Source organism: Falco rusticolus, chromosome 6 (assembly GCF_015220075.1).
Source record: "Falco rusticolus isolate bFalRus1 chromosome 6, bFalRus1.pri, whole genome shotgun sequence".
NCBI lineage: Eukaryota > Metazoa > Chordata > Aves > Falconiformes > Falconidae > Falco > Falco rusticolus.
In genome coordinates this window covers 3,994,043-4,021,513 of record NC_051192.1, presented here as the reverse complement: position 1 = coordinate 4,021,513, position 27,471 = coordinate 3,994,043, and the positions used below count along the sequence as shown (strand labels likewise).

The 27,471-nt window shown below is 35.9% G+C and overlaps 1 protein-coding gene across 7 annotated transcripts in view; it reads left to right on the top strand.

Moving 5' to 3' along the window:
• Window positions 1-27,471, top strand: part of CNST (consortin, connexin sorting protein) — a 53,179-nt gene that overhangs the window by 678 nt on the left and 25,030 nt on the right. For 3 of the 7 annotated variants that reach the window (XM_037393198.1, XM_037393192.1, XM_037393193.1), the window contains exons 2-4: window positions 13,409-13,843; window positions 21,362-21,567; window positions 26,080-26,110. In XM_037393198.1, the coding sequence (XP_037249095.1) occupies window positions 13,459-13,843; window positions 21,362-21,567; window positions 26,080-26,110 (622 nt within the window). In that variant the 5' untranslated portion in view covers window positions 13,409-13,458. Of the gene's footprint in view, window positions 1-20; window positions 250-13,408; window positions 13,844-21,361; window positions 21,568-26,079; window positions 26,111-27,471 lie in introns of all 7 variants that reach the window. The other 4 variants (XM_037393194.1, XM_037393197.1, XM_037393199.1 and 1 more) reach the window with 3 other exon arrangements.

Below are 27,471 nucleotides of genomic sequence, written 5' to 3'. Positions count from 1 at the left end.
TATCGCCCTGCCGCCCTCAGCAGGTGCAGGATCCTGCTCGATCAGATCCACGACATCAGCCCCTCTCAGCTTCTTTCTGCCCGGTACCGGCTTGCAGCGGGGTAAAACCAGTAATTCGATAGCAGCGACATTATCCTTTCAGCAATTTCCCTAATGCCTTGACGAGAAAGAACTTTCGAAACGTATTCGAGGTCTGTGGAACTGGAGTTCATCCTTCAGGGATACTGTGCTCAGACCTGGCGGTGGCGGGTGAGTGACCGCGGTGTGATGGAGTTACGGGGAGGGGAGAGAAAATCCTCCCAAACGTGTTTCCCTGCTCCCTGCCTAGCTGCTACAAAAGGCAAGAGAGAGCTGGCAATCGCAGAGTGTACTGATCTTCGAATTAACGGCTTAAAAGTCGACTTTCTGCATGAGTTTGTGTAAATTGCTTAACTTCTTATATCTTGCTTCTCTGTAAAGTGAGAAATTAACGTGTGCCTACTTATTAAACAGAGTAATTTTGTTTGACGTATCTCTCTTATTAAACAGAACCTGGGACAGAAAATTGTGGCTTTGCTCTTCTGTGTTTGGTGGATCTGCATGTGGCATGAAGAGGGACTGGGATGAGTTTAGGAAAGATTGCAAATGCCTTGTCAAATGTGGCAGTTCTTCATATCCACAGTGTATTTTTAAATACTCAGCTCTTTTATACTGAATGCTGTAATAGTTTTCCCTGTGCCTTAAGGGAAATGGACAGACTGTTCAGCTGGGATGATGGGATAGACCTCAATCCATTTTTAAACGGGACTTTGTTTTTAATAGCTTTTTTCCTCTCTTACTAATTAGTCTGATAATTCAGTAATTCATAGGACTTCTAGAACGTCGAGCAGAACTTGGTTTTCGTCGAGCAAGTGTTTAGTAATGTCCTAATTTGACATTCCTTATCAAAGTTTATTGATAGCTATGGCCACAGAAAGGTTAGGTATAGTTACTGTATTATCATGTTGTATTCCATGTATTTTAAGATTAATTAAAGCATTTTGAAATATTTTGTTGCCTGTCAGAGCATTCAGGAGTGCTAGGGTTGTCTTTGAACCGGCTGTTCAGAGTAATTGAGATTATTTAGAGGGGTGTTTGCTAAGTAAAGCCAAAATGCCCTAACATTCTTCATACACTGGAAATTATACACTTTTCTTCATTTTTTAATTCACTTTAGCTTAGTGCTTGCCTGCATTGAACCATAGGGTAAATTTATGACTTTTTTTTTAAATCCTTGAGAAACTGTTGAAACATTAGGAAAATGGTAAGTTTTGTACATTTTATGTTTAGAATTACAAAGAAGAAAGTTGTTGAATACATTAAAGTGTATCCGAAGGACATTTGAACAGTTATTTTTAAGTTAATGACTTACTGTGGCATATATTTTCTAGTGTAATCCAGTTACTGCCGCATGCAAATATTTGAATTTACAGTCTTACCTCACAGAGCCTTATGTCTCTGTAATTTAAGTGCATTGTTGGGTACTCTGAAGTTGTTTCCTCCCAGTTAGTGTTTTTTGACGTAAATCAGGGAAGGAATCAAAAGGGTTACCTGTTTGATTGGATTCCATCCTGTGCTTGAATCAAAAGAGCTCATTAGTTGGATGGGTCAAAAAGATAAGTAAAGAGATAATTGTTCTTCTCAGTGGTTCTTTTCGTATTTATTTTTACTTGGTTCCATTTACAGTTTTATCTTTTGAGTTAATATTAAAGCATTGGTTCTTTATTGTTATTTTGCTAAGTATTAACCACTTAGCTGCAGTAAATATTGACAGGCATTTCTAAGTAAGGGGGAAAATTGCAGTAGTACATGGATCTTGATCTCAGTTTTTCAAACTCTTATGCTGATACTTTATTTTAAGTACAAATTCAGTAGCATTCTCATCTTGCACGTAAATCCCCAAGGGGTGTGTGAACAGAAGTTCGCAGGATCGTACTTTTTCTTGCCCCGGTAGCAATACTTAACGTTAGTGTCTGCTGTTTGGCTTAGAATACAGATTAAGTTTGTTAGCATCTAATTACTTCAGAAATTCTTTATCTTTCTATTTTATTCACTATATCTTGTTATATCATTAACTCATTTGTAAAATTTAAGATTTATTCTTCATATTGACTGTTCTTTTTTTAAATTATGCATATATTGAAAGGCTTACCTGTTACCAAATACCACTTCTAATGTGACTTTTTTTAAAAAAGCTTACAACAGAACTGATGTTCAGGAAAAGAGCTGAAAGATTTACTTAAGCGTAGTAGTTTTAGTCATGTGAAAATAAAATAACCTGCTACATGCTTGAATTGGCAGAAACATCCCTGTGCCTTGCTGAGATGCAGGATGTCACAGAATTCTTGTTTCCACTTATTTTATTCAGCATACTTCAATAATCTTGTTGTAATAGTGTGGATGGTGACCAAGGAAAATAGTAGGAGTGGTAAGAGATTTCTTCAAAAGTGCTGTAAGTGCTGTGCACTCAGGAAAATCGTCTCTAGGAAGAAGTGTTTTTGAAAAATCAGTCGGAGAGTGGCATTGTTCTTTTGTCCTATTCCCTCGTCATCTCTGACCCCCACTGCAGGGCTATACATGCACAAAGGAAATGTCCCAGGGACTGAAGTAGTATTTAATCCCATGTCACAATAAGGTTTAAGAACCAGTAGTTTGCAACCTGTGGGTTGTATTGGACATCTTCCTTCAGTGTGAAAATTGGTCTTTATAATGAGGTCAGCAGTTTTAATTATAGAGCCATTATGCTCTATGAACTTTAGTTTACAGCTTTTCTGTGTGCATTCTGTGGACAATGAAAAATGGCTGGACACTTGCATTTGAGGTGGGGTGGGGTGGAGTTTTTCTGTTGTTTGGCCAAGCTATTAGTATTAAGGGAAATAAGAATCCAAGGTTCCTTGGAAGCGTGCCTACTCCATGTGACAGTGTAGCTTCCAGCCTAGCCTGGAAACGTGATTAGTAGGCAATTGCTGTCCATTAAAAGTCTGCTTGATCAATTGTGTCTGGAGAGTGAGTGCTCAGGTACCAATTAAGTGAAACATAGCAAGTTAGTTCCTTGAGATTGTTTCTGAGTGCTAGGTATATGGTCATGTATGTTAATATAAGCTTATTTGGGAAAAAAAATTGTTAAACCACTCCTCCTTTGCTGTTTTTCTGGTGTAATAACATGCTATTTAATAGGAAAGCATTTTCACACCAGGTGCAAATTGACTTTGTAGCCTTACAAACGCTGCAGCAAAGTTCACAGCTCACAAAAGAGCCATTCAGCACAAAAGTAAACATTTTTTGATGAGCTGATACCTTCAGTTCTGTCCCTAGTGATGCTAATAACAGTGCCCATGTCTTATTTTCCTCTTTTAATGAACACTAAGCAGCAATATTTTTGACATTTTCAGTGGAAAGGCAAAGGGTTCTGTTGTGTGAAGACTGTTGCATAAGCTGTGTATTGTAAGGCATTTTGGCAGGGGTACAAACTTTCTCACTGTGCTATATCTGCTCTGTGTATACAGGGAGACTCAGTCCCTAGGGCTATCAATCTGGCATCTTTCATCAGCCGTAAATTTACTGCAAATATTTTTTGTCTGCATGCTTAAAGAAGTGCTATTAAATCTTTGTGGACAGGAGTAAAAACATTCAACTAGATGCATCTTCTGTTTACTTCTCTCTGAATTCCTCTTCGTTGAATTCTGATGAGCACATTCTGCTGACTCAAATTCACTCACCCCATGTTTGTGTATATGTCTTGTCCTAAGTCTTTATTTTGAACGCTTTGGCTATGTTATCTTGCTCAAGAGCTTGTCACGCTAAAGATTTTTTTACTTCTTTTTTCATTTTTTTAAAATCTACTTACTGTATAACTGTGATATCTTTAAACATGTGTTGCTAACTTATAAGGAAGGTGTAGAAGAGAATGATGTTAGTGTCAAATATTTCTCTAGACAAATTTTGGTGTGTTGCATGCTTGCTTTTTAGGAATGGAGTTGCTTAGGAGCGTGAAGTTTTTTCTGCTGTTGTTCTAATACACTGCTCCATCTGTCCAAACTGAATTGCTAATGTGTGGCCTTACGATGTGAGCTTTAACACTGCTTATCTCTGTCTATGGGATTGGTTTAATTTTCATGTTTTATTTTGTTTGGACAAATAATATTACACTGCAGGGCAAACTGAGATTAATTCATAATAAGTTTGGGATTTAAAAAAACCCTGAAACTAATCCTTTTATTTGTTCTATCTTTGCAATATGAGCATTTTAGGAAGACTTTTAGGGTTACTTGATGAATATCTCATTGAAATAATATGAAAATGTGGAGTACACATTTTGGAGGTTCTTTCCTAATGTTTAATACTTGGAATTTTGAGTGCTTTTAGCCTCAAAGTGAGGGCATGGTGATCTTACTACTTTAGACCAGTATTTCAGCTGGACCTGCATCACAGTTCAGGTTAGTTCATTCCATTACAGCATTACAGTTGACTCATGGCAAAATAAACAATTGGGGTGCATCTGTCCGGAAAGTTAGAAGTTTGTAAGGTGTTCAGTAATATTTTGGCATCTTCCTTTATTCATGTCTTTATAAAATAAAGGGACGTTCACAATGCAGAGCTTACACATTAGATCCCAGGAAGATTTTATGACAGCTGGCATATAAAAATGCCCTCTATACAATGTTGTCTTGGTAGCTGCTTAGTTTCTTAGCTGGATTTCTCTTTTTTTTCCGAGGAAGACTATTAAAGTCTACTATTTTAGCACTGACATCATTAGTACAAGGAGAAATGGTAATCATTCACTGTCTCTGTACGTTGTAAATCTCCTCCTGTCTTGGAATCATTTAAACTATCTCACTTTGGATTTTAAGTGAAATTAGTTTTTATCTTCTTACAGCCCTGATGATAGGTGTTATTAATGTTTGTGATATTTGGGACTTTCTAATGGAGAGATGTTTGTTTTTTAATGGAAACTGCTACTTAAAGTGGCCTTGATAATAAGAGTTTTCTAAAAAACTGATCTAAACCAGATTAGATGTCTGTAAACAGACATCTAATTACAAACATACATTTAAATTCTAATAGAAAAAATGATACCTCTGCTCTAGAAAACGTCTCCAAGATCTATTAATCAAAAGTATGTGTAAAGTATTAGATATATCTCATATAGTCAGCATCTATTTACACTATTAGAACTGAAATGAGTTACCTTAATAACTTTCTGTTGGAAAGGGGAGAGTTGAAACAGCACTCAAAAGCTAAATTCACCACCGGGTTCGAGTGGTTGCAGCTTCGTTGACTTCAATTAAGTTACACCAGTAATTAATTTTGGGGGGATTGTGATTTAACATCTTAAAGGTTAAAGGTCTTTTCCGGTTTATACATGATTGAATTGTCAATTGCACATTTAAAGGCAAAAAACTTGAACAAAACAGACACTTAAATTTGGTCCTCTTTACAGTCCTTCTATGATCCCCTTTACGAAAATATCTATTGCTCAGTTTTTTTAATGTACTCATCTTTGTTACATCCCTGTGAAATAAAACAGTATTTTGTAGTTAAGAACTGCATTAAAGATGATGTAACAGTTTGACCGAATTCACGGAGGAGGTTCAAAAAAAAGAAAGGATTGATCTCAGTCATTTGTATCTGACACTCAATAATGTAGAAACTAGACCATCCTTCTCTTCTGAAATATAAAACCAACTGATGCAACATTTTTGTAGAGCTGCTGGATATTCTAATTTTCTAATGATGACAATTATTGAGCTCTAAGAGTTTAGCTCTGTTCTTAATTAACCTTCTGATTGAACCTACAGGTTTGATAACAAAGGACTGCAGGTATGTAATACTTGCAGAAAAGAACTGTTTCATAAATTTTATGGACAGATTTCCATTCTATTTGTGGTTGCTTCTGGCCTTGATTTAGGATCTAACTGATATTTGACCATGCTAATTTTTTTTTTGTATTGATGAGGGCTATAAACTTGCTCATCCCTCAGGTAAATTGTAGAATTCAATCTCACTATGAAATTCAACTGTCAGAAAGTCTTGAATGCTCTCATTTCTAAAGATGGGCAGTTTTTAGGTAATTGCCTCATTCTTCTTGTATCTCCATTTCAAGGGACTGTATTCTGTCATTTCTGCCTTGTCATATATTTTAAAGTTATTACCTGAGATCATGAGGGATTTGTAGATCATTGTGCCTTTCTTAGCTAACTCTTATGAGGTTATAGGATGTATCAGCTTTCTCAGGACCTTGTAAAGTAAAGATTTGGATAAGAGTGAGCTGAGCTGAATAATTCTCATAAAATAGTCTGTACTTACTTGCAGGACTTTTGTTGGGTTTTTTTTCTTAATAAGGAAAAAAGTACTCATCCTAGAAAGGACGCATAAATTTGTCTAGTAGGAGTTTTTAATTTTGTTATACTTTGTAATCAAACTTGCATACATGTTCTGAAGTGTAACAACAATCTGAAGAGTTCTTCAATTCGAAGGAAAAGGTAAGAATCAAAAAGGCAAATTTCTTTCTCCTCATAAGACTTAAAAGGAGTTTGCGCACCCTGAGGCAGGACCAGTTGCTTATAGGTTATTCTTGACCAACGTTTGTCTAGACTGTTGATGAAAGTGTGGCAGTGATGAGAATTCTCCATCCTCCTAAACCAGTCGTTCTACTGCCTTTCTACCCCTACCTGAGATTTGTCTGCAGCAGATCACCAGAACATGAACAAAAAATGACACATCAAAGGGTGAGGTCCCCTTTTTATCCCTTTCAGTGAAATTTGTCCTAGTGAAGCTTGAAACTCAAAAACTCTCCAGACACTTGGGGAGCTGATCATTGTGTATTTTGAGTGCTGAAAAAGAGCTAGTTTGTGTGAAATTTTTGTCAGAACTCTGCTGTATGTTCTAATAAAAGATACTATTTGTTCCCAGACAAACCCCTTGTATTTAACTGCTGACTGAAACATATTTCATAGTAATGTTAAATGTGGAAGAGTAGGTTATGCCTGGCGGTATACGTTTATCATTGTTTATTAAAGCTATGAATAAGCAGTATGACTAGGAAGCGTAGAAGTTGAAAATAGCATGTGGAACTTCCTCTCAAAACCTCACCATTCCTGCTGTTTATAGTTGTAAAGATCATCATGCCTTGAAATGCCACTGCCACTTGAGAAATGTCACTTCAGTGTCAGAAAGTGCCAAACCACCAAAGTGTTCATGCTCGAACATTTCAGTAAATACAGTGAAATTTGATAACCCACTCTCACATCTGAATACTACTCGGAGAACAGCAGACTTAGCACGTTTGAAGAGATAGACCTCCGAAACTATGTATCTGACAGAGAAGCAGAAAACATAAAGATGTTTTACCTCTAGTGCATTATTTCAAAGCTGAGCTTAGGGCAAACTGAACAGTCAGGAGAAAATGAGATTCTTTCATAGCGAGGCTATCCAGTAATGGGATTGTATGTAAGACGATCTTGTGACATGACAAACTACTAAGGAGTCTGTGCTATAACACAGCACAACAACATGGTAGTTTTTTTCTGCAGAGATGGCAGATTGGGTAATGGAAGCATACACAGATTTGTATTTTCCTTTCTTTAGAAACAGCAGCATTTCTAACCATTAAGTGTTGCACAAAACACAATTCAGAGCAGAATTCTGCTATCTGGAGGTGGTCTGGCTTTGTGAGATGATTATAGCTAAATGAATTGCCTACCTTCTTCATCTGCTGTCTCTTTCCTTCTGCAGCAAATGGTGTGATGGTCATGTACGCCTTCTACAACTTGTACTTTTCTCTGGTTTTCTTTGTTGGCTGTGGTGAGGCAAGGCATTGTAATGCGATCTGGTGATAGTATGCAGGTTCTTTAGGTGTATCTTGTCTTTCACATCATCAGAAGCAAACAGATGTTTGCAGAAATTGCACCTGCATTTTCTCAGAAAAACATAGGGACTTTTTGTTTGTTAGCTCCTGTAACAGCATAGTAGGATTCCTCTTTTTCTTGCAGGCTAGTGCACTCGCAATGGTATGTTGTATGTAGTTTTCAGATAGTGCCATATAGCTACTCTGTCATGTAGAGTTCGCTGCATCTTCATTTTGGTAGTAAATGTAATTGTTCATAAAATGAGATCAACATTCTTACTTGGATGTGGAAACTAATGTGCAACTGTAAGAATTTGCAATACGTGTTTTGATTTTGTATTCACATTGGTTTGTATTAATTTTTAGAAGATTCATTATTAATACGGTAAATTAAATGTGGTCTTGTAAAGTATCTGTACACCAGCTATCAGGAAGATCAAGAGATTTATTCTTTTTAAGAAATATATGTTTATATATTTCAGTGTTTCTACAGTTTTCCTTTTTTGTTGTAGTGGTAGAAGCATCAACTCTGTAAAGACAATGGTATAAAAAAATCCTGTTTCCTTTTCACAGAATCAGTGTGATTATTTTTTTCTACTTGTATTTTTTTTTAAAAAGGGAGAAAAACAACAAAACCCCTGCAACAATAAAGAAAATTAAATTCTCTTAGTCCTAGGTACTATCTAGTTTTTTACCTGTCCTTAAACCTGAGACTTGCTTAGCTTCTTCTGTGAAAGAATGGGGATTCCACAACATCTCTAGACAGCCTGTTTGGTTGTTTATATGACAACCTTTTCTAGGCTAAATAACTGTTACTACATGTAGTGCTGTCCCTTCCTCTCTAAAACTCTTACCTGCCTGTGATCTAGGTTCTCATATTTGTGCACATCTTGTTTTGTGTATATTGTGCACGAAACAAAAATACGGGGCTGTAATTGATTAGTGTCTGGTAGGACATAATGAATTCTCTTGTGCTTGTAATACCTGCTGTATTGGATCTCAGGGGGGTGGGGGAAACTCTTGGACTCACAGTCAGTTTTCTGTTTGGTATCTCTTTACGATATGGTTTTCATCAGAACAGAATCTGTGATTCTATGGCTGGTTAATCTATATTTCATATAGATGTGCTTCACTTACTCTAAAATATACGGTGTGTTCTGTTTGTCCTTAGTGAATTTCACATTACTCCTTTGGAGCACATATTGCTACAATTAATTTTGAATTAAATCCTCCAAAATACTTATGACTGCTGTTAACTGCAGATTTACATAGCTACTGTGTTTTGTCATCAAAATGATGAAAGATTCAGTAGAAGCAACACTGGGAACCAATCTGAATGCCATTCAATTTGAATAGAGCAATATAGGTGATATAGTGGGGAAACTGGCTTTCAAAGAATTAATAAGACTTGAATCTCCCTACTTAACATAGAATAATTAAGTGGCATGGAATGAGAGAGGGAAAATAATGTCTTTGGCAGAGGACCTATATGAACGCAGTCAAATGGAATAAAAAATTATTTGTCATAAACTTCTTGAATGTTAGAACATTTTTAGCCTTTGCCAGCAGCTATGGTGTTACAAACTTGATCTCTAACATACTTCTGATATCAGTCAATGAAATAGTATGCTATATATCAGTAAACATTCACAAAAACCACCTTACAGGTTATCCAGCTTTCCAGGATAGAGGAGCTGTGTTAGTGTGAGGTATGGGGGATGCAGTGTCATTTGTTGTGGCTTTGGTTTGGTGTTTTTTAATGCTCTCTCAAATGTTGGCTGTGCCAGCTCAGGAAAGATCCCAGTTCTTGCTTTTTTTTAGAACACAGTCCACACACTGTATTAAGCTTACGTTTCCTTGGTAAGGATAGATGGAAGAAAGGCTCTGTACACACACAAAAATGAGCAATTAAAAAGTTGTTGAAATTACATAAGTTACATGAAGTACATGAAAGAGAACACTGAAGAGCTCAAGCTTTTTAAAATCGAAATTGACCTAAAACAGAAGTACCATGGTATTTATGTAATGTACATATTGTTTGTTCTAAAACAAAACGTTACAGCTATCTTCAACTCAGACTGTCTTGTAGCTGCTTGACAAGTATTTGCCACCTTATTTTCGATTTATGCTATAATCACCATGATTATACATGCCAATTGCATGAATCTATGTGGCAACTGGAACTGAAGCACTTTGATTCATTGGCATCTTTTAACAGAGGTCAGCACAGTTCTACTCAGTGTTAGCTTTTATTTCAATTTTGGGCATCCAGTGAAGGGAGGAAAGATGTGCCTAGGAAGAAACAGGTTTTATTCTTGGCACGATCTTTGTGTGCACAGTTCATTTCAATGGCAAAACAGTAAATTCAGTAACTGCATGTTAATGGTCGGTTAAATATAGTTCAAATCACTAGTGTCTAGTTCCGTTTTTGTTTGTAAATAAGTTTTCTACTTGTTTTTACACAGAGCTAAAGTTCATTCTTACAGGATTTAGTTTCACTTTGGTACCTGCCTTGTGCCTTGGTAAAGTCAGAAGGAATTGCAGATATCAACATTGAAACCAGGAAGGAAAAGAAGCTTCATCTGGGGAAAAAAATCCTTTTAAAAGATCAAGACTGATCTAAATTCTTTGAGCTGGCTCTTCCTGGATTTTCATTCTCTAAGGAGTCATAAGGGCTGTAGAAAGGAATATATTTTTCAGGGCTATTTATTTAGAGAAATACTGCGTTTCAAACAATAAACCAAGAAATGTTGATCTATGCTAGGTGCAGAAGCTCTCCAGCCTCTCAGCCAGAGAGGGACTATCATTTTAGCCACATGTTAAAAGGAAATGAGTTAATATTTTCTATCAGAATGCCAGCTTCCTCTATAGAAACTGTCACTTGTCAAAAGCATCTTTACCTCATTTTGTATAATCTAGTAGGAAACATTGTTCAAATGCATTCACATTTCTGTTTCCCTGTGATAGCTGTTGAAAGGATAAACTGTTGTCTACACTACGCAAGAGTGGTGGTAGGACATCCTGATTTTTAATTATTGCTGTTAAAATGAATTCGTTGTTGGCTTTGGGCAATTTAATTCAACCTCTTTTGTTTGATATATCATTTCATCTATGAGCTGGGGAGGGCAGCAGTAGTTAATATTTCATATGCTAGGAATAGTAAGTGAACCTTTTAAGTTCAACATAGTGTTTGGGGTTGTTTGGTTTTTTTGATGCTTTAGAACAGTATTAATAAATCAACATAACTATAGTGTGGGTGTCGTAAAGAGTATCTTCTAGTTCTCATTCTTGCTGGTTTGACTGAAGTTCTGTCCTTTTAACCTTTCATTTTGTGTTTATCTCCCTTTGAGAGAAAAGGGCTTGATTAAGAAACATCCTTCTAATGAACAGATGCATTCTTCAGATATGTATCTTCTCTAGAGTTCCCTTCATTGTCTTTCTGGTGCTCGAGGAAGGCAAGCCAATTCTCTTATTTGGTTGCCAAAGGAAAATACAACTTCCATCTCTAGTGTACAATTCGTTATTCTTCTAGAATAGAATAGACTAGACTATTTCAGTTGGAAGGGACCTACAGTAATCATCTAGTTGAATTGCCTGACCAATTCAGAGCTGACCAAAAGTTAAAGCATTTAATTCATTAAGGGCATTGTCCAATTGCCTCAAACACTGACAGGCCTGGGGCATTGACCACCTCTCCAAGAAGCCTGTTCCAGTGTTTGACCACCCTCTCATTAAAGAAACACTTCCTCAACTCCAGTCTAGACCTCCCCTGGTGCAGCTTGTATGTTATTGGACAGGCAGTATTTTTTGTTAAACTGGTACAGCTGGAAATGGTTAATAAATCCTTCAGGTTGGAAGCAGAGGTGAAGTTGTCCTAGTTGGTGCTGACTTTTGCGTTTCTGTTGCCTGGCTGGTGGTGGCTTGTCACCCTCTGCATGCTTCCCTGGAACTCCTCACTGTCTGTTTATGCAGCCTGGACTTTGTATGCTTGTTTGTGAGGACGTTATTGGAGACAGTGTCAAAAGTCTTACCACAGTCAGGGTAAACAGCATCCATTGTTCTCCCCTCCTCTGCTGAAGCCAGTCACCTCTTTGTAGAAGCCTATAAAGTTTATTAAGCACTATTTACCCGTCATAAATCCATGCTGACTACTCTCAGTGACCTTCTTGTCCTTTATATGTTTGAAAATGGTTTCTTTTTTCTGAAAGGATTACTTGGTATATCACCTTTCAGGGACTGAGATGAGGCTGAGCAGCCTGTAGCTCCCTGAAGCCTCCTCCTTGTCCTCCTTGAAGATCGCAGTGACGTTTTCTGTTTTCCAGGCCTTTTAGCAACTACAGAGGTTGTGGAAGAATAATATTGGGAAAATCTTTTTAGTAATCATTAACAGAAATATGTTTCTGTGTATGAAGGAAAACCTACTTATTCTCTTAAGGCATTTTTTCTGTTTTTCTGCAGTTTGAATTCTTCTAGCAAGTAAAATTAAACATTATCTTGCATATTTAGCAAGTTTGTATTTCAGTTACTTCAGTTGTATATACTGGGACATAAGACTGAAGAAAGCCTGGTGGAGACAGTTTTCCTTAAAATGCCTTTTCATTTAAAGGAAAGGATAGGAAGCTGCTGTAGGAGGCTTGTCTAAGCTTTTCTATAATACAAGAGTGCTTGCTGATTTTTTGGCTTCACTACTTAAAATATGTGAGCTAAATCTAATGAGATGTACATAATGGAGCTGTATTTCATCTATATAGTCGGTAAGTTAAACCAGCAGTACTGCCGTGCTTCTAAAAGCCAAAGATAGGAACTGAAACAATAACAGTCCTGTATAAGTACCATGTAACTCTTCTGCTAAGTTACCTTTTTTTTTTCCTGTGAATATGCATCTAATTGCAGCATTGATCAGAGGTGCATGTTCACAAAAAGGGAAAATTGACCCCTGCTGAGAGTAGGTGGGGGATTAGGTTTTTTTATTAACAAACCATCTGCTTCTGTGTATACTGAAGACATGGTGAATGTTTTCTTGAAAATAGTGAAAATCTGAGTCAATAAACAGGTTCTACTTGCATCTGATTCTTGTAACAGTTACTCTGTCAGCATATTTGATATGGTACCATCAGTGACAGAATTAAAGGTTGTTCTGCTTTTATTCCTCCCTGTTTTATTTTTATTTCATGCAAACTATGATCTTATGTGACAAGAATGCTTTTGGTTTAGCTATGGATTTAAAGGGGGGGGGGTGTCTGTTTATCTTTTTGTTTTTCTTGTTACCTCATCTGTAATGCTGAGCACTGCTGTAAAAATCAGGTCAGGTAACAGATTATAACTGAATAAAAATACAAGTTTATAGATAGTTCTTTGTATGTAAATATGCTTTGCTTTAAGACTTACAACAGGGCCATAGATTACCGTTTGAAATAATTTTCCCATTCTTTTAAAATGTTATCACTTGGCTAATGTGATTCTTTATTGGCTGGCATTAATATGAGGTTATTTATTCATTATAGTCTACATATTATAAATACTTCTTTTGTTTTTATGTTTTAGGTCTAAAAATATTTGGAGGGAGATTAAGTGGTTCAACAAGTAACGCTCTAATGGATGACAGAGAATTTTCACCAAATGATCTACAAATAGACTCAAAGGACAGTCTTCCTGCTGACTATAGGGTGGAAAGTTTGGCATCTCATTTGGTTTCTTCAGCGGATGAAAATGAAAATCAACTTGACAGTGATGGGAATGAGGTTCTGACTAGTAGCAGCATTGCTATGGGACGACAGGATAAAGGTGAGCAGGACAGCATCAATAATAATGAGAATATGGACAGTGGAGACTGTACCCCAAGCTGTAAAGAAAGTGAGACTGAGAGATCTGTGAATGTCCATATGGACCCCCAGCTGGAGGAAAAGCCTATTATAGAAAAACAACCAGGTGGAAAAAGAAGTCCAAGAAGCAAAAGAAGTTCCAGTAAAAAATCTAAAGGTATTTTATAAAAAATGGTTTTGTTCTCTTTATTGAAAATAATAGCACTGTAATTATAATCTGTGAACGAATAAGAAAGATATATTGTAGTTGTCATACTAATTATTTTAAAAATTTCACTAAAGGTGGTTTTCTGGTTTTGGTTTGTTGGTTTTGGGGTTTTTTTTCCCCAGAATTGTTAACGGTTCTAAATCAGATTCAGCTCTAGATGTTTTCACCTTCTGTATTTAAATGTTGGCTATGTAGCAAACGGAACATCAAGGAAGCACAAGTAGAGGGAGGTGCAGAATTTCAGTATGGAAATTGGGCTGACTTCCAAATCAGAAGAGCCAGAAATTCAGGCAGTATGGTTTTGTTCATTTGAACATTGTGCTCAAGTGCAAGATTTTGGTGTCTTGATTCACTGTCAAGGTTTTGAAATCTTGGTATGTGTACCAAATAGTTTCACCTTGGCCTGCTGTTGTCAAAATTTACTTACATTTTTCAAATTTTAATAAATAGTCCTAGGATGTTTTATTTATTACCCTGTTTGGGGTAATGAGCTGTTCAGAAATGGGTTTGTACCAATTTTTTGTGTTACTTCTCCTTCAGATCTTTTCAGTATGAATTGGATAAGGAAAATGCAAATGTTCATTACATGCTCTTATTTGAGATGCTTCTGCTGTTTTTGAATGAGTAGGATTTGTCTGCATCAACACAATGTGTTATTATATTAGGTTTTTGCCATAAATCATAAAGATTATATGTCATAGTGCTGCAAATATATTAATTAAAATCAGTGTATTTCATTGTATAGATGTGTTTGAAAGTTGCTTGAAACACTTAGAACAGCTGAATCAAGCCAGCTTTTTTTTCTTTTTTTTCTTTTTTCCCATCTAAAGATTGAGTAGAGAGGGAATTCAGCTACTTAAAATAGATAATTTTAAAATAAAATTTTCTGGATAAACAGCATTTTTTTATGGCCTAGTCTGAAAACTGATGATGATCTTAAAGAATAATAAAATAAGTAAAGAGAGAAAGGAAGGAAGCCTTGCGTTCCATGTCTTGTACATATAGGCAAAATCTAGAAGAGAAAAATTTTATTTTCTAGTAGAGATAAGAGGATCCTGAAAACTACCATCATCATAAGGATGATGAGTTCCCATTAAATCATGCAGAAAGTCATTAAGTATAAATTTCAACTGTATATTTAATGTTTAAAAATAGAAGAAAATACTTACTTCTGTCAATCTCTTTTTTTAATTAACTGAGAACCGGTCATCTGTATGACAGGTATAACAAAATAAAAAGTTGATGAAATGTGATTCAGATGTGTGGACAGAGATGTCTGAAGGACCACAAAAGGAAGAAAATGAGAAATTTGCCCAAACACTGGAAGTTAAACTTTGCTTGTATTGTCTCTGCATTAGTTTGTATTCCTGTTGAGAAATGCAATCAACTAATGCAGAAAAACAAGCTGTGCATAGTAGATCACTGTTTTAAGGCACAAAGAAGAAATCTGAAATACAGATAAGTATAATACCACAACAGAGAATGTCCTGCTTTTAAGAGTTTGGTTGAATACCTATGAACAAAGTTTTACTACTTTAACAGTAAGAACCTTGACTATTACAGAAAGGAAGATCAAAATATAAAATTGCATTTATCTCCCACTAATTACAGGTTAGTTTACATTTAGCCTTTTAGATATTCTCAGATGATGGTTCTCCTGTTTCCACACAATGCGGTGATTGTGTCACAATTTCTTGATGTTGCAAATGTCTTTATTTTAGTGAGAATCTTCCATTTAATTTTTAACACTAGCTATTTTAAACAATTCCTGAGTATTCCTCTACATAAAAGAACCAAACTAGCTTTCTTGACTTTATACCAACTCAGAGATAAAGGAGAGAATAATCAAACCAGAGTGGAAGATCCCTGAGTGGGTGACAGCAGAGTGCCACACAAGCAAGCTGGAGTCACAGACTAAATATCTGTATGGCATGTATTATGGTGATATTTTAAAAAATTTTATTAACTATTGAGAAATCACGGATGAGTTACTTGGACTTATAGCTAAAGAAGAGATTTATGAATCTTCTCTTTCCCTGTAAGCAAACCTGTTATGGTCTCTGTTAAATGTTGCCATTCTGGAAAATAGGAGATTTGACTTAAAAAGCATGTTGTTCATATTCCTTCTCTTGCTAGTGATTAAAGCAATGAGCCTGGAATATGGAAAACTACATTTTTGCTTTTTTTATTTATTTGGGACTTACTCAGCAGAAGATTGATAATTGTTAAATAAGTTAATCTTCAGAAGAAAGAGCGAGTGCTTACACGTGCAACATGTTTGAAACCCTCTAAATAGCTGCTTATAAAGCATAAACACTTCTAAGAATTTGATTATTATGTTTCTGTATATGCTTGGAATGTGTTAGGGCTAGAATTATCCTAGGTCCTACAATCATTGGACTGGAATGCAAGATTATGAATAACTATATGTGGTTGAAGGTTTACCTAGTTCAATACCTTTCTCCTGACAGTAGCCAATAAAGGATGGGTAGGTAAGAGTATGAAGGACAAGGCAAAGAGGTAGTGATTTGTTCATGTGCTCTCCTTGCCATCAGCAAGTATCCATTCAGGGCTCCCCCAGGTGGGAACTGCTAGACTGCAGTAGCTTACAGTGAATGTGTCACCTGACTTGCAGTTGGTTTCTTGAGTCCATTTCAGTGTCCTGGGGTAAGTAGTTCCAAGATTTCACCTATGTGTTGTTTGAAGAAGCACCTCCTTTTAGCTGTCTTGATGCTGCTGTAAACATACTAAGAATGAATTGACAAGTCTATAGCTTCCGGATCCCAAATTTCTCTCAACGTTCTTTTTGTATACTAATAATAGTTTTGAATAGACTGCGATTATATCTGTTTGAGGACACCTGATGCTCAAGAAGTGAGGTAAATTTAAATTGACAAATTTAAACTTTGACGATTATTCATACTTGATTTCCTTGTAATGAATTGTACTAACTTTAGTGCAGTAGAGATAGTGATTCATGAGGTGTCATCTGCTTCAATGTATTTTTGTAAATGTGGACTTCTAGTCTCTGTAAATAATTTCATATTTTTCAAAAGATCAGTCCTGGCATAACTAGTAACTTGGTGTTGTAAAATCAGTGTGGAATTCCTTAATATAATATAGCACAGTTACTTACACTTCATCATTTTACCCTAAGTTAAATTCTGCAACATATGCTTTTCCTGTAAATTATTCAACTTATTTCTTGAAGCAGCTTGAAGGTGGAAGAAGAAAGTGGAGTGACTGGGATGAATTTGGTGTTGCAGCAAATGAAATATATGAATATAAATTAGTCAAATTATATGAAAATTCTAGGAATGTTATTTTATTTAGGGTTCTGTTCCACACTAAACCACTAAACAAGATTTTGAGCTTGCTCAGGCAGAATTACATCTTTACCAATACTACTGTCTTAAAAGCTCTTTTTTTTTTTTTTTTAATACTTGCTGGTCTTTTTTTCTTTTTTTTTCTTTTTTTTTCTTTTTTTTCCTTTTCCTTTTTTTCCTTTTTTCCTTTTTTTCTTTTTTCTTTTTTTTTTCTTTTTTTCTTTTTTCTTTTTTTTTCTTTTTTTTCTTCTTCTTTTTTTTCTTTTTTCTTTTTTCTTTTTTTTCTTTTTTCTTTTTTTCTTTTTTCTTTTTTTTCCCTTTTTTTCTTTTTTTTTTCTTTTTTCTTTTTTTCTTTTTTTTTCTTTTTTCTTTTTTTTTCTTTTTTTTCCTTTCTTTTTTTTTCTTTTTTTCTTTTTTCTTTTTTTTTCTTTTTTTTTCTTTTTTTTTTTTAATGGTTTCTGAATGAATCAGTCTGAACTAGCTCTCTGGTATTGAGTACCAAGAACATTTAAAAAAAGGGATTACCATATGTTTTCTGTACTAGAAACTTCTGTTACAGCTGATTTAAGCTAATGCTACTGAATGTGAAAATTAAAATTTCAATGAAAAAAAGAGGACAATATCCATAATTTTATTTTGATAGCAAATACCTCCTACTTCCACCTCTGACTCATTCTCAGGCAGGTGGCAAAGCATCTCTAATTTCATACACTTGCAGTACTGACGAAACACAAAAAGGGTGGGACATACTGAAAAATGCATTTATAATTTTTATTCACAAGATCTGTCAAAATTGGATCTTTTTGCAAGCATGGCACTGCTTCGGTGAACTCTTAGGGAAGCTTTGAGAAAATTTCCTTCTCCCCATGTCTTGGGAAACATTGGCATACCCAACTGGATATGCCAGCTGAAACTCCTCTGAGTCTCACAGAACAGAAACCTGATCTCAGCTGTCTGCTACATTTCTAGTGCATGCTCTGGCTATTGGAAAGTTGATATTTTCGGTGTTTTTTCACACTTATTTTCATAAAAATAAATTTCCATTCTAGTGTGGAACCAAATGTTAAGTTATAGAGTAAATATCAATGCTTTGCAAAGTGAAAAAAACTTAATCCTTGCTTCTTAAAATATCAGAAATAAATGTAATTAAAAAAAAAATCTGCTTTGGACAGCAAGATCGATTGATTCCAGGAAGAAGCAGTGTTGTGTGCCATTTTCAAAAACATAGTGGAAAAAAAAATAAATAGGGTTCTTAGCCCATAACACCTTTATGATGAAACAGCATTACTAAGCATTGCTATCTCAAGGAAAATTCTTGTTACAGTGCCACTGAGGCACAAATGCTGTCTTGTGTTTAAAATAGAAGAAGGTAGAATTAACCTGAATGGCTGTAAGGCCTTGCTTCAGAATGAGGGGAGTAATTTGAGGGCAGAATTTGATTCCAAGTGAGTGATAGCTCAACTATATGTAGGAGTAATACACAGTTTATAAATTATGTCTTAGCAAAGTACCACAATAACATGAAAATGAAGGTTTTTCATGACAGTTGCTATTGAGCATGTTTCAGTCAATAGTCATGTTTTGATGTGACAGGTGATTATTAACTGCTTATTTTATATATATATATACTTATTATAAAGTGCAGTTTGAAGTGATGGGGGATTTTTTCTGAGAGAAAAGGTTTGCCAGAACATGTGGACCCTCTTTTCTGGTTTCATGATCATGTGCTGAACAGAAAGCTGTATTTTTAAAGACACCTTAATTCCATCTCTGAAAATACTTCCTGGTTTGTGTCTTGCAGCCAGTTATGTCTCTTGTTGCTTTTGGCCCACAGCAAGCCCAAATAAATACTGGAAAAGCAGGCATATGCATTAATATTGAAAAAGCAATCTTAAATTACACCCATATTTTGTCTGGCAGTAAGCCCTGTGAAAATAGCCACCCACAGAGCTTATTAGTACTCTTGACCTGGATAGTTTACTTAATAAAGAGTTTAAAATAACCAAGAATAAAATGGTTGGACCTTCAGTGGACAAGCTAGTGCCTTTCTTAAGCCCTAAATCTTTCAGTTGTGATGAATCAAGGGGTTCTGAAATACGCTGCATGCCCAAATGGTAGAAACAGCGTGATGGTTACTTGAAACTGTGTCCCCCACTGGGGAGGGGGATGACACTTTTAAATAACATGATTTTCAGAAACTGGGTGTAGCTAGGGAATAATAACATACTCATAATAACTTGAGTTTATAAAAGTCTATTGTGCACGCTTCAGTAGCCAAATTTTCTAAATTGTTTCAAAAAATTATGGGATTGTTTTTTAAAAATTCGAGTCCTATGTAAATGTATCAAGTTCGATGTAGTTTCGTGGAAAAAGAAATATTAATCGGTGGTATAAACTGTAGTTTTCTGGTTACACCTACGACTGTGTGTTACAGGAAGCCATCATTTATTCCTTTTATTCTGTGATCTTCATGAGAAACTGGTCCAGTCTGTATATGGGTAATTGATTTCTCCCACTACTACTGACTGCTCTACACTTCTCTAATCTCATTTAACATTTCCTGATAACTATCATATTCATGATCAGCAATATACTACAGATATTTTATTTCTAACAATAAAATAGGGGATTTGCACCCAGTAACATTTTTGTACTGTTAAGCTTTACATTATCTATTGTACATATTGCCAGTCCTCTACCTGCATGTCTGACTGTTTTGACTTCTGTAGAATTGGAGGCAGGCCACAGTGGACTGCCAGGGAACATACCATGGAGAACCTAGTTTTCTGCTTAGCAAGAAGTTCTGAAGGCTAAATTCAGTGTACGTCATTACTACCAATGTAGGTCACCACTACTGGCTTATTCCCTGGAGTCTCAAGTCATACGATCATTTAGGTTGGAAAAGACCTTTGAGATCATCAGCTCCAACCGTTAACCCAGCACTGCCAAGCCCACCACTGAACCATGCCTCTAAGCTCCACATCTGCACATTTTTTTAAACACTTCCAGGGATGGCAATTCCACCACCTCCCTGGGCAGCCTGTTACAGTGCTTGGCCACCCTTTCCATGAAGAATTTTTTCCTAATATCCGACCTGAATCTCCCTGGCACAGCTTGAGGCTGTTTCCTTTTGACCGTCTGTTTGTTACTTGGGAGAAGAGCCCGACCCCACCTGCCTACAGCCTCCTGTCAGGTAGTTGTAGAGAGCAATGAGGTTCCCCCCCTCAGCCACCTCCTCTCCAGGCTAAAGACCCCAGTTCCCTCATAAGGCTTGTATTCCAGTCCCTTTCCCAGCTCCGTTGCCCTTCTCTGGACACGATCCAGCACCTCCGTGTCCCTCTTGAAGTAAGAGGCCCAAAACTGACAGGGTTTCCTTTTCTGCCAGGCTGAATGAACCGTCCAACTATCTAGGGAGGTTTTCCTTTACACTTAGCAGGACAGTCCCCCTGGACATATGTCCTCCACAGTAGAATCCCCCTCTGTCATCATCTGCTTCTTTCTGTCCTTTAAGATCCTGTCGTCTTTGGGAGGAGCTCCTGTGTTATCATCTGAAGAACAGGTCGAATTGTCCTTCATTCCTTCCTTCCTTTCCTGGGACATCTGGCTGTACAAGGTCCTTGGCAGGAGTGAAGAGGCAAACTGAGAACATTCACACTCTCCTTGCCTGCCTTCTTTTTTCCCTTTTTGAGAAAAACTGTTGCAAACAACCCAGCTTTCTGTCTCTGCTATATTTCAGTTCTGTCTTAGTGAAGTTTATCCATTTGGACCGAAGTATTGGGTTTTGTAACTGAAACTAACACCAGTCACAACACTCTTTATTTTAGGCCATCCTGGTCTCTTATTAATAACTCTGTAGAACGGTTTAGACCAGGAGGATTTTTTTGCCCCAAGTTAAAGTCAGGTCCATGTTAGAAATGTGCAAGTATACTTTATGTATGTTACCTTGCTTTTTCAGGTAGGTGAGCTGACACTGAGACAGATCTACCACAACTAATTCTGACAAGACCAGCATTTTATTTACATGCAGGGATGTTATTTAAGATACTAGGGTTTTATTCATAGCTTTTATGTTGAAATTTCCTAAAAAAGCAACTTGATGTATTTTTTTGAGTTCTAACCTAAGTACTTGTTCTTTTTAAAGGAGTTCCTACAGTGGGAACCACAGCAATCAAGGAGGAAAGTACTCTTACTACAGACACAGATTCTGCGCATGATGAAGGTGCTATTGAAGCAAATGAAAACCTTAACCAAAAAGAACAAAAACAGACGTTGCAGTCTCTTTTCTCTTTGCTCCGTGAAGAGGTTGAGCAGATGGATTCAAAGATACTGCCCCTGTGTCTCCATCAGGTACTTCCTATGATTCTGGGATGTTGCTCACAATTTTGTTTTTAATTGAGACCTTTATTCATTAGGAAAAAATGCATTAACTCAACATACACCAATATTCATACCTCGACGGGTTATTTTGATTTATAATGGGTGTTCAAAGCAAGTATCTCCTCTAAGGTCTTCTAATGTATTTAAAACTATAAATTGCTTTGAAAGTGTATTCTGCAGTTAAAGGAAAGTCTTAAGGATGGGGTTTATAATTCCTCAAATGATGAAATTCTAGTTTGGCGTGATGATTTAGGAAAATCAGTCTTCATACCTTAAATATGGTTTGTAAGACACTGGTATACGTACAAGACAGCTGATGTCTAGATAACATTTTAAATCTGGAATTACTTTTGCTGTTGCAGACTTCTTTCTAGCATGGATTTCATCATGAACACTAATATTCAAGGTTGCTTATTGTATACTTTTTTTATAGCACAGTTGCCATACCTGTAAGGCCAGAGGAAACGCTGAGTAAAAGATTTCTTTTCAAATCAAAAACTGACCAGGAGTTTTTCTTTCTGGAGATTATGATGTGGGATGAGTATGTCAATAGGACTTGATGCAGTATTTATTGGTAGTTTAGTTGTGTCAGACCAGTGGACTAGAAGAGCAGAATGTTTGGGTGTAGGGTGTAATATGAGCTGTATATATAAATAGTGTACAGCCTGTGATTTGACTTAGTTGCATTATTTTTAATGTGAAAAACTGGATGATTGTGATACTTTAAAGTTCTGAACTGTGATGACACTCCTGCATTCTTATTATCTTCAATATAAATAAGCAATTATATTTGAGAAATAGGTTTCTCTTTAGGATTGCAAATTACAGATAATTTACACTTGACATAGAATTTTATTTTTTTTTAATCTGTTTGAATGAAAATATTTGCTATCGTTCCTTAATTTATTTGAACTCTTTATTTTTGTTTGTACTTTTAGCCATGCCAAATTGGGTGGCTGTGGCTGTTCATGAGTCGGTACAAAGGTCTGTTTTGGAAAACAACAGAGTTAGGGCAGAAATTTCAAAATGCATTGCAAATATTACAGAGTGATGTAAAACATGGTGGAGGTGAAATCTGTTTGCTGCTTTTTAGATAAGGAAGCCAAACTGTAAGGGTAACAACCTGTTGAAAGTCAAACAGGAATTGTGACAGAACTGAGAACAGAATCTGCATTTCCAGATTTAAACATGTAATCAAACACCAGCTCTTTTTCTTGTAAGAATTATCAAGCGTTTTGAATAGAAAGCTAACAGAATTTACAAGGATACAAAACGCTTCTTTATCTGGGGAAAAAATAAAGGATTTTAAAGATAGCATTCATGTTTTGGTGTAAAGTGAGTCTATCAAGATTTTTTTTTTACTTTTCCAGTGAATTAACCTGTCATCTTCAGTCTTTTTTTCAGATTGCTAATACAGCCTGCCAGTAACTTTCTTTTGTGCCAAGTCTAGCAAATACTCTTCTATCATATTCTGTTTTTATTCTGTATGACAAAATTCAATGTAAAATAAAGAGCTGCATCAGATGTTCTGGAGTATTTACAATCTGCATTGTTAGTGGGAAGCCTATATTAAATATTTAAAGGCTGTGGGATATTAGGGGCTGTTCTAAGGGTGAACTTTTAATTAAAATAGGATGTAATTTTTTTCCTGTCTCAAATGGGATTCATGTGATTTGTTTAGCATTTGTTACAGAATCTAAGAAGCGCTGTATATTTAACATAAGTACAGAGCTTTGGCAGCTCCAAAAATCCTTCAGAGACTGCTGTAGATAGCAGACAAAATGTGAATAAAACCCAATGCGAATAAAAATTAAACCATAGAAGTGACTTACCAATTCTCTTTTGGAGGTACTGGGCTCAGAATCGTACAGTGGTTAGAGATAAGACTGAGCCAGGAATACACAGCTTGTAATCTAGACCCACTATCAAGTTGCTGTCTTTTTTGAGCAGTCATCTTTAGACTTTTACAAAAGCGTCCACTTGATAAGCCCTTCAAATTATGAGTGCCTAAACTGATACGTCCCAAGGATTTTGAGACTGAATGTTTGTGTGCACCCACAGAAGTCATGGAGTGTCAGCTGTGAGGTGTCTTAACCTGAATGTTTAGCTATCAGGGTACCTGCAATTACTGCACATGTTTTACAACCATGGCCCTTGTCACACCGTGCATGGAAATAGGAAGGCTGCCAACATTTGCTGTCCCTGGAGATGGATGAGTTAGTGCTTGTAAAGGTCACTGATACCGGAGAATGCTGCTGAGCAAAATATTTTTACTTCTGAGGTTTATATTTTTTTATTTTATTGTATTTACAAACGAACATCAGTATTCCTCAGCTTTCTAGGAAAGCCTGTCCAGTTTTCTTGCAAGCACAAATAAGTTGTTGCAAATCTTCAAGATTATTTGTCTGCAGGGAGTAATTAGAAGAAAAATATTTCAGTTACCATGTTAGCTTTTCTCTACAGTGTTACACCTTTCCATTTCCAGGTATCAGCTCTACCTTTTCTATAATACTCCTCACCAGAGTCAAAGTGAAATTCTGATTAGAAACATGCTTATTTTCTGACTGTCTTTAGGTACTTGCTTTCTTTGAGCTGGTTGCATAGACTGTAGTACAGTGGTGTCTTTGCCATTCTAGTCCGAGAAACAATCCTTTACTTCAGTTCTGGGGGGAAAAAGCACCCAAAAAGAAATCAAAAACCCCCAAAACAAATTAAAAAAATGGTACCTGTACTTGATTAACAAAGTAAGTTGTTTTTTTTTTTAACTGGCATCTTGACTTTTCTTCTGGAGCCACTTCTGTGCTTATCATTTTGGCTTTGAAATAGCTGGTTGAAATAAAAAGCATCTCTAGGAAAGGGATAGTAAATCTATTTCAGTAGTCTGTAATTAAAACATGTAGCTTTGATCTAGCAGTACCTTGGTATATGGGAACATAATTTTCCCTTATGTTTACATGCCTGTGTTCCTGGTTTATACATAGCTTCTCAGTGTATAAACCCTTGGTGAGCATGTATTTGCAGTGATCTCTTAAACATAGGCATTATAAAATTACCCAGCCAGGGTGACGTTGTTTTTTAAGATGTTGCATCTGGACATCTTGCATGCTAAGGCATGGAGATCCCTTGTTCAGGTCCTACCCATTGGCTAAGATAGCAGCTGTTATAGCAGCATTTAATGTCAGTTTATGCATTTTGTTAAGCTAGAAGGGCTGGAGATTGACTTAGGTGTTCAAATATTCTATATGTAATCTCTTTTATGTTTGATTTTCCTGGTTCTCAGTAACTGCTTTGGAATGACTTTTGTTCTTTATATTAAACCTCCTTAGCACTTTGAGGTCTAAAGGCAACAAGGAAAGTTTGCTTATTTCTTGTGTCAACTCCCTGCTATTTCTTTGTTTTGACGTATCTGTATTAACTCAGCATCCATCTAAGAGAACAAGGCTTGGAGGATTGTTGTGATTTTTAGGGTTTTTTTCCAATGGTCATCTTAGTGGCAAAGCTGTCATGTTACAAATCCAATTTTAATTGTTCTGTTACAGAAATGTCAGCCTAAGGAGGAAGAGCTGTAGATTTGTTCCATGTCTTAGCAGCGGTGGTACAAATCAAACAACTGCTGTCTGGCTTAACTCTATGACTTGCTCTATTGTTGAAGAGCTTTGGCTATCAGGATGTTAGGCTTAGTGAACCGACACATGAGGCGGAGGGTCTTTAAATCTTTAACACAGCAGAGCAGCTTCAGGAAAGGAAGTGGTAGAAAGCTGATGCAATGGTCTGGCTTCTGTGGATGGACTAGAAGTAATACAGATGACAAGAACTTGAGTCCTTTTACATTTATCTCATGAATTTCAAATATTCATACTGTACATATTTCAAATTCTATGTATTTTTTATATGTGTTGTAATTATATATTGTAGATAGACAGTAAGCAGGAAGGTCGTTGGTATATCTGATGCTGTGATATGTAATACTTTTAGTGTCTTTCATCCGAAGATTGTTCTTTCTCATCAGTCAGGAAACCTCCATTTCTCCATTTTATCACATTGCACTGTAATGCTCAGGAGAGCTTGCAATGATCCTAATTTGGTCAAACATAAAGAAGCAATGGTCAATAACAGAATTCAGACTCCTCAACTTGTATCAGTAAACACAGTTCTTCTGTTATAGGTAATTTTAAAAGTTTTAAAGCATTAAAAAAAATTGTGGAATAATTTTTTGTTGTTGTAATAAGATAAAACCCAACTAACATTTGGGCAAATTCGTATTTGTGTGAAGACTTAATATTTCTTTGTTGTTTGATACTCTTTTTGAACATCTTTCCTAGAATAAGAATATATGTATTTAGTCTGAATATTAGTATTTCACCCAAACTAAATATGAACCTGCAAACCAGATGTTTAAAACTATGATAAAAAGTTCATGTTATATCCTTACCACTCTCATAAAAATTATAGAATCCTAGTTTTCTCTTTTTACTTTTGCAGATAGCTGAGACCTATTTTCAAGAGGAGGAATGTATCCTTTTACTTGTAGAAATCGTTATGCAATATTAAAATAATCTGGCATGATAAAACATAAAAAGATAAATGCTTTACCATTGACCCACAGGTTGTGGGTCAGGATTAGAAAGAAGTGAACAGCAGTAATTTACTCATGAGTGAATATACAGCATGTTAGCAAGTCCTTAATCAAACAGCTGTAATATGAGTTAAGCAAACTGATACGATCATTAGTGGTTGTGCATAAACAGGGAAGTAAGAAAATATTTTCAAAGAAAATATTTCTGGGTTTATATGATAAGTTCTATTCTAAGTGTTAGTAGCTGGGAATATGTCCAATCTAGATAGGGTATGGATTCCATTATATCAAATAAGGCACTGTTATAGTCAGAACAAAATTATCACAGCAGTTGATTAGAATATGTACTACAAGTATCTAGATTAGAATAAAAATATCAAGCACACTGAGCTAAAGGAGACCAGCAACCTGAAAACAATAGCAACATGTTGTTTGGCAAATGCTAATTAGTCAAAAGTATATCAAGGTAGTTTGAGAAACTGTCATAGGAAAATATGGGTAATTGCTTCTGGGAACAGCTAGTTCAATGGTCCAATTCCTTTTGATTGTGCCCAGATAATACAAACAATTTTAGTAAAAAAGTTACAGTAGTTGAACTTCTGCTAATTGCTCTCATATATTTCAGTAATTGCGGGAAAGAACAATTACATTACATCTTAAAGTGAAATTACATTTTTAGAAAAGGTGGACTGGGTTTTCCTCTGGTTGCTGTTAAGGGAAAACGATCAGACTATAAAAAGAAGAGGCAAGACTGGTAAGCCCTTCAGGTATATGTGGTTCACTAAGATGCATCATAAATTACAGTATTTGTGCATACATATTATTTCTTTATTATGTAATTTGTAACAAACAAAATACAGCAAATAGGCAATTGTAATGGTTAAATAACAAAGAATAAGAAACTTGGAAAGGTATCCTTGAAGCCTAGCCAAATTATATTAGCCTGTAATACAAACCCAGAGAAATAACTGTTGGAATATTATAGAAACAGTATATAAAATAAAATATCCATCACTGTCTTAAAGACTGTATTTCTTTCTTGGTCATCTTACTTCAAAAGCATCCATCAGAAAATCCAAAATAAACAGCATAAATTAAAGGAATGGAAAAATTAGGCATGTAGTAAATTATGGCTCTGCAGGGGCAAGTACAGTAAATCTAAAATGCATTCAACAGCATGATAGACAGTTTCTCTTCCATAGAAGTTTCTTTAATCAAAGGCACTGTATTTAAAGCTGATCAAAGGAAATATTTTTAATGCAATGTAGACCTGATGTGTGGAATTCAATACCACTATA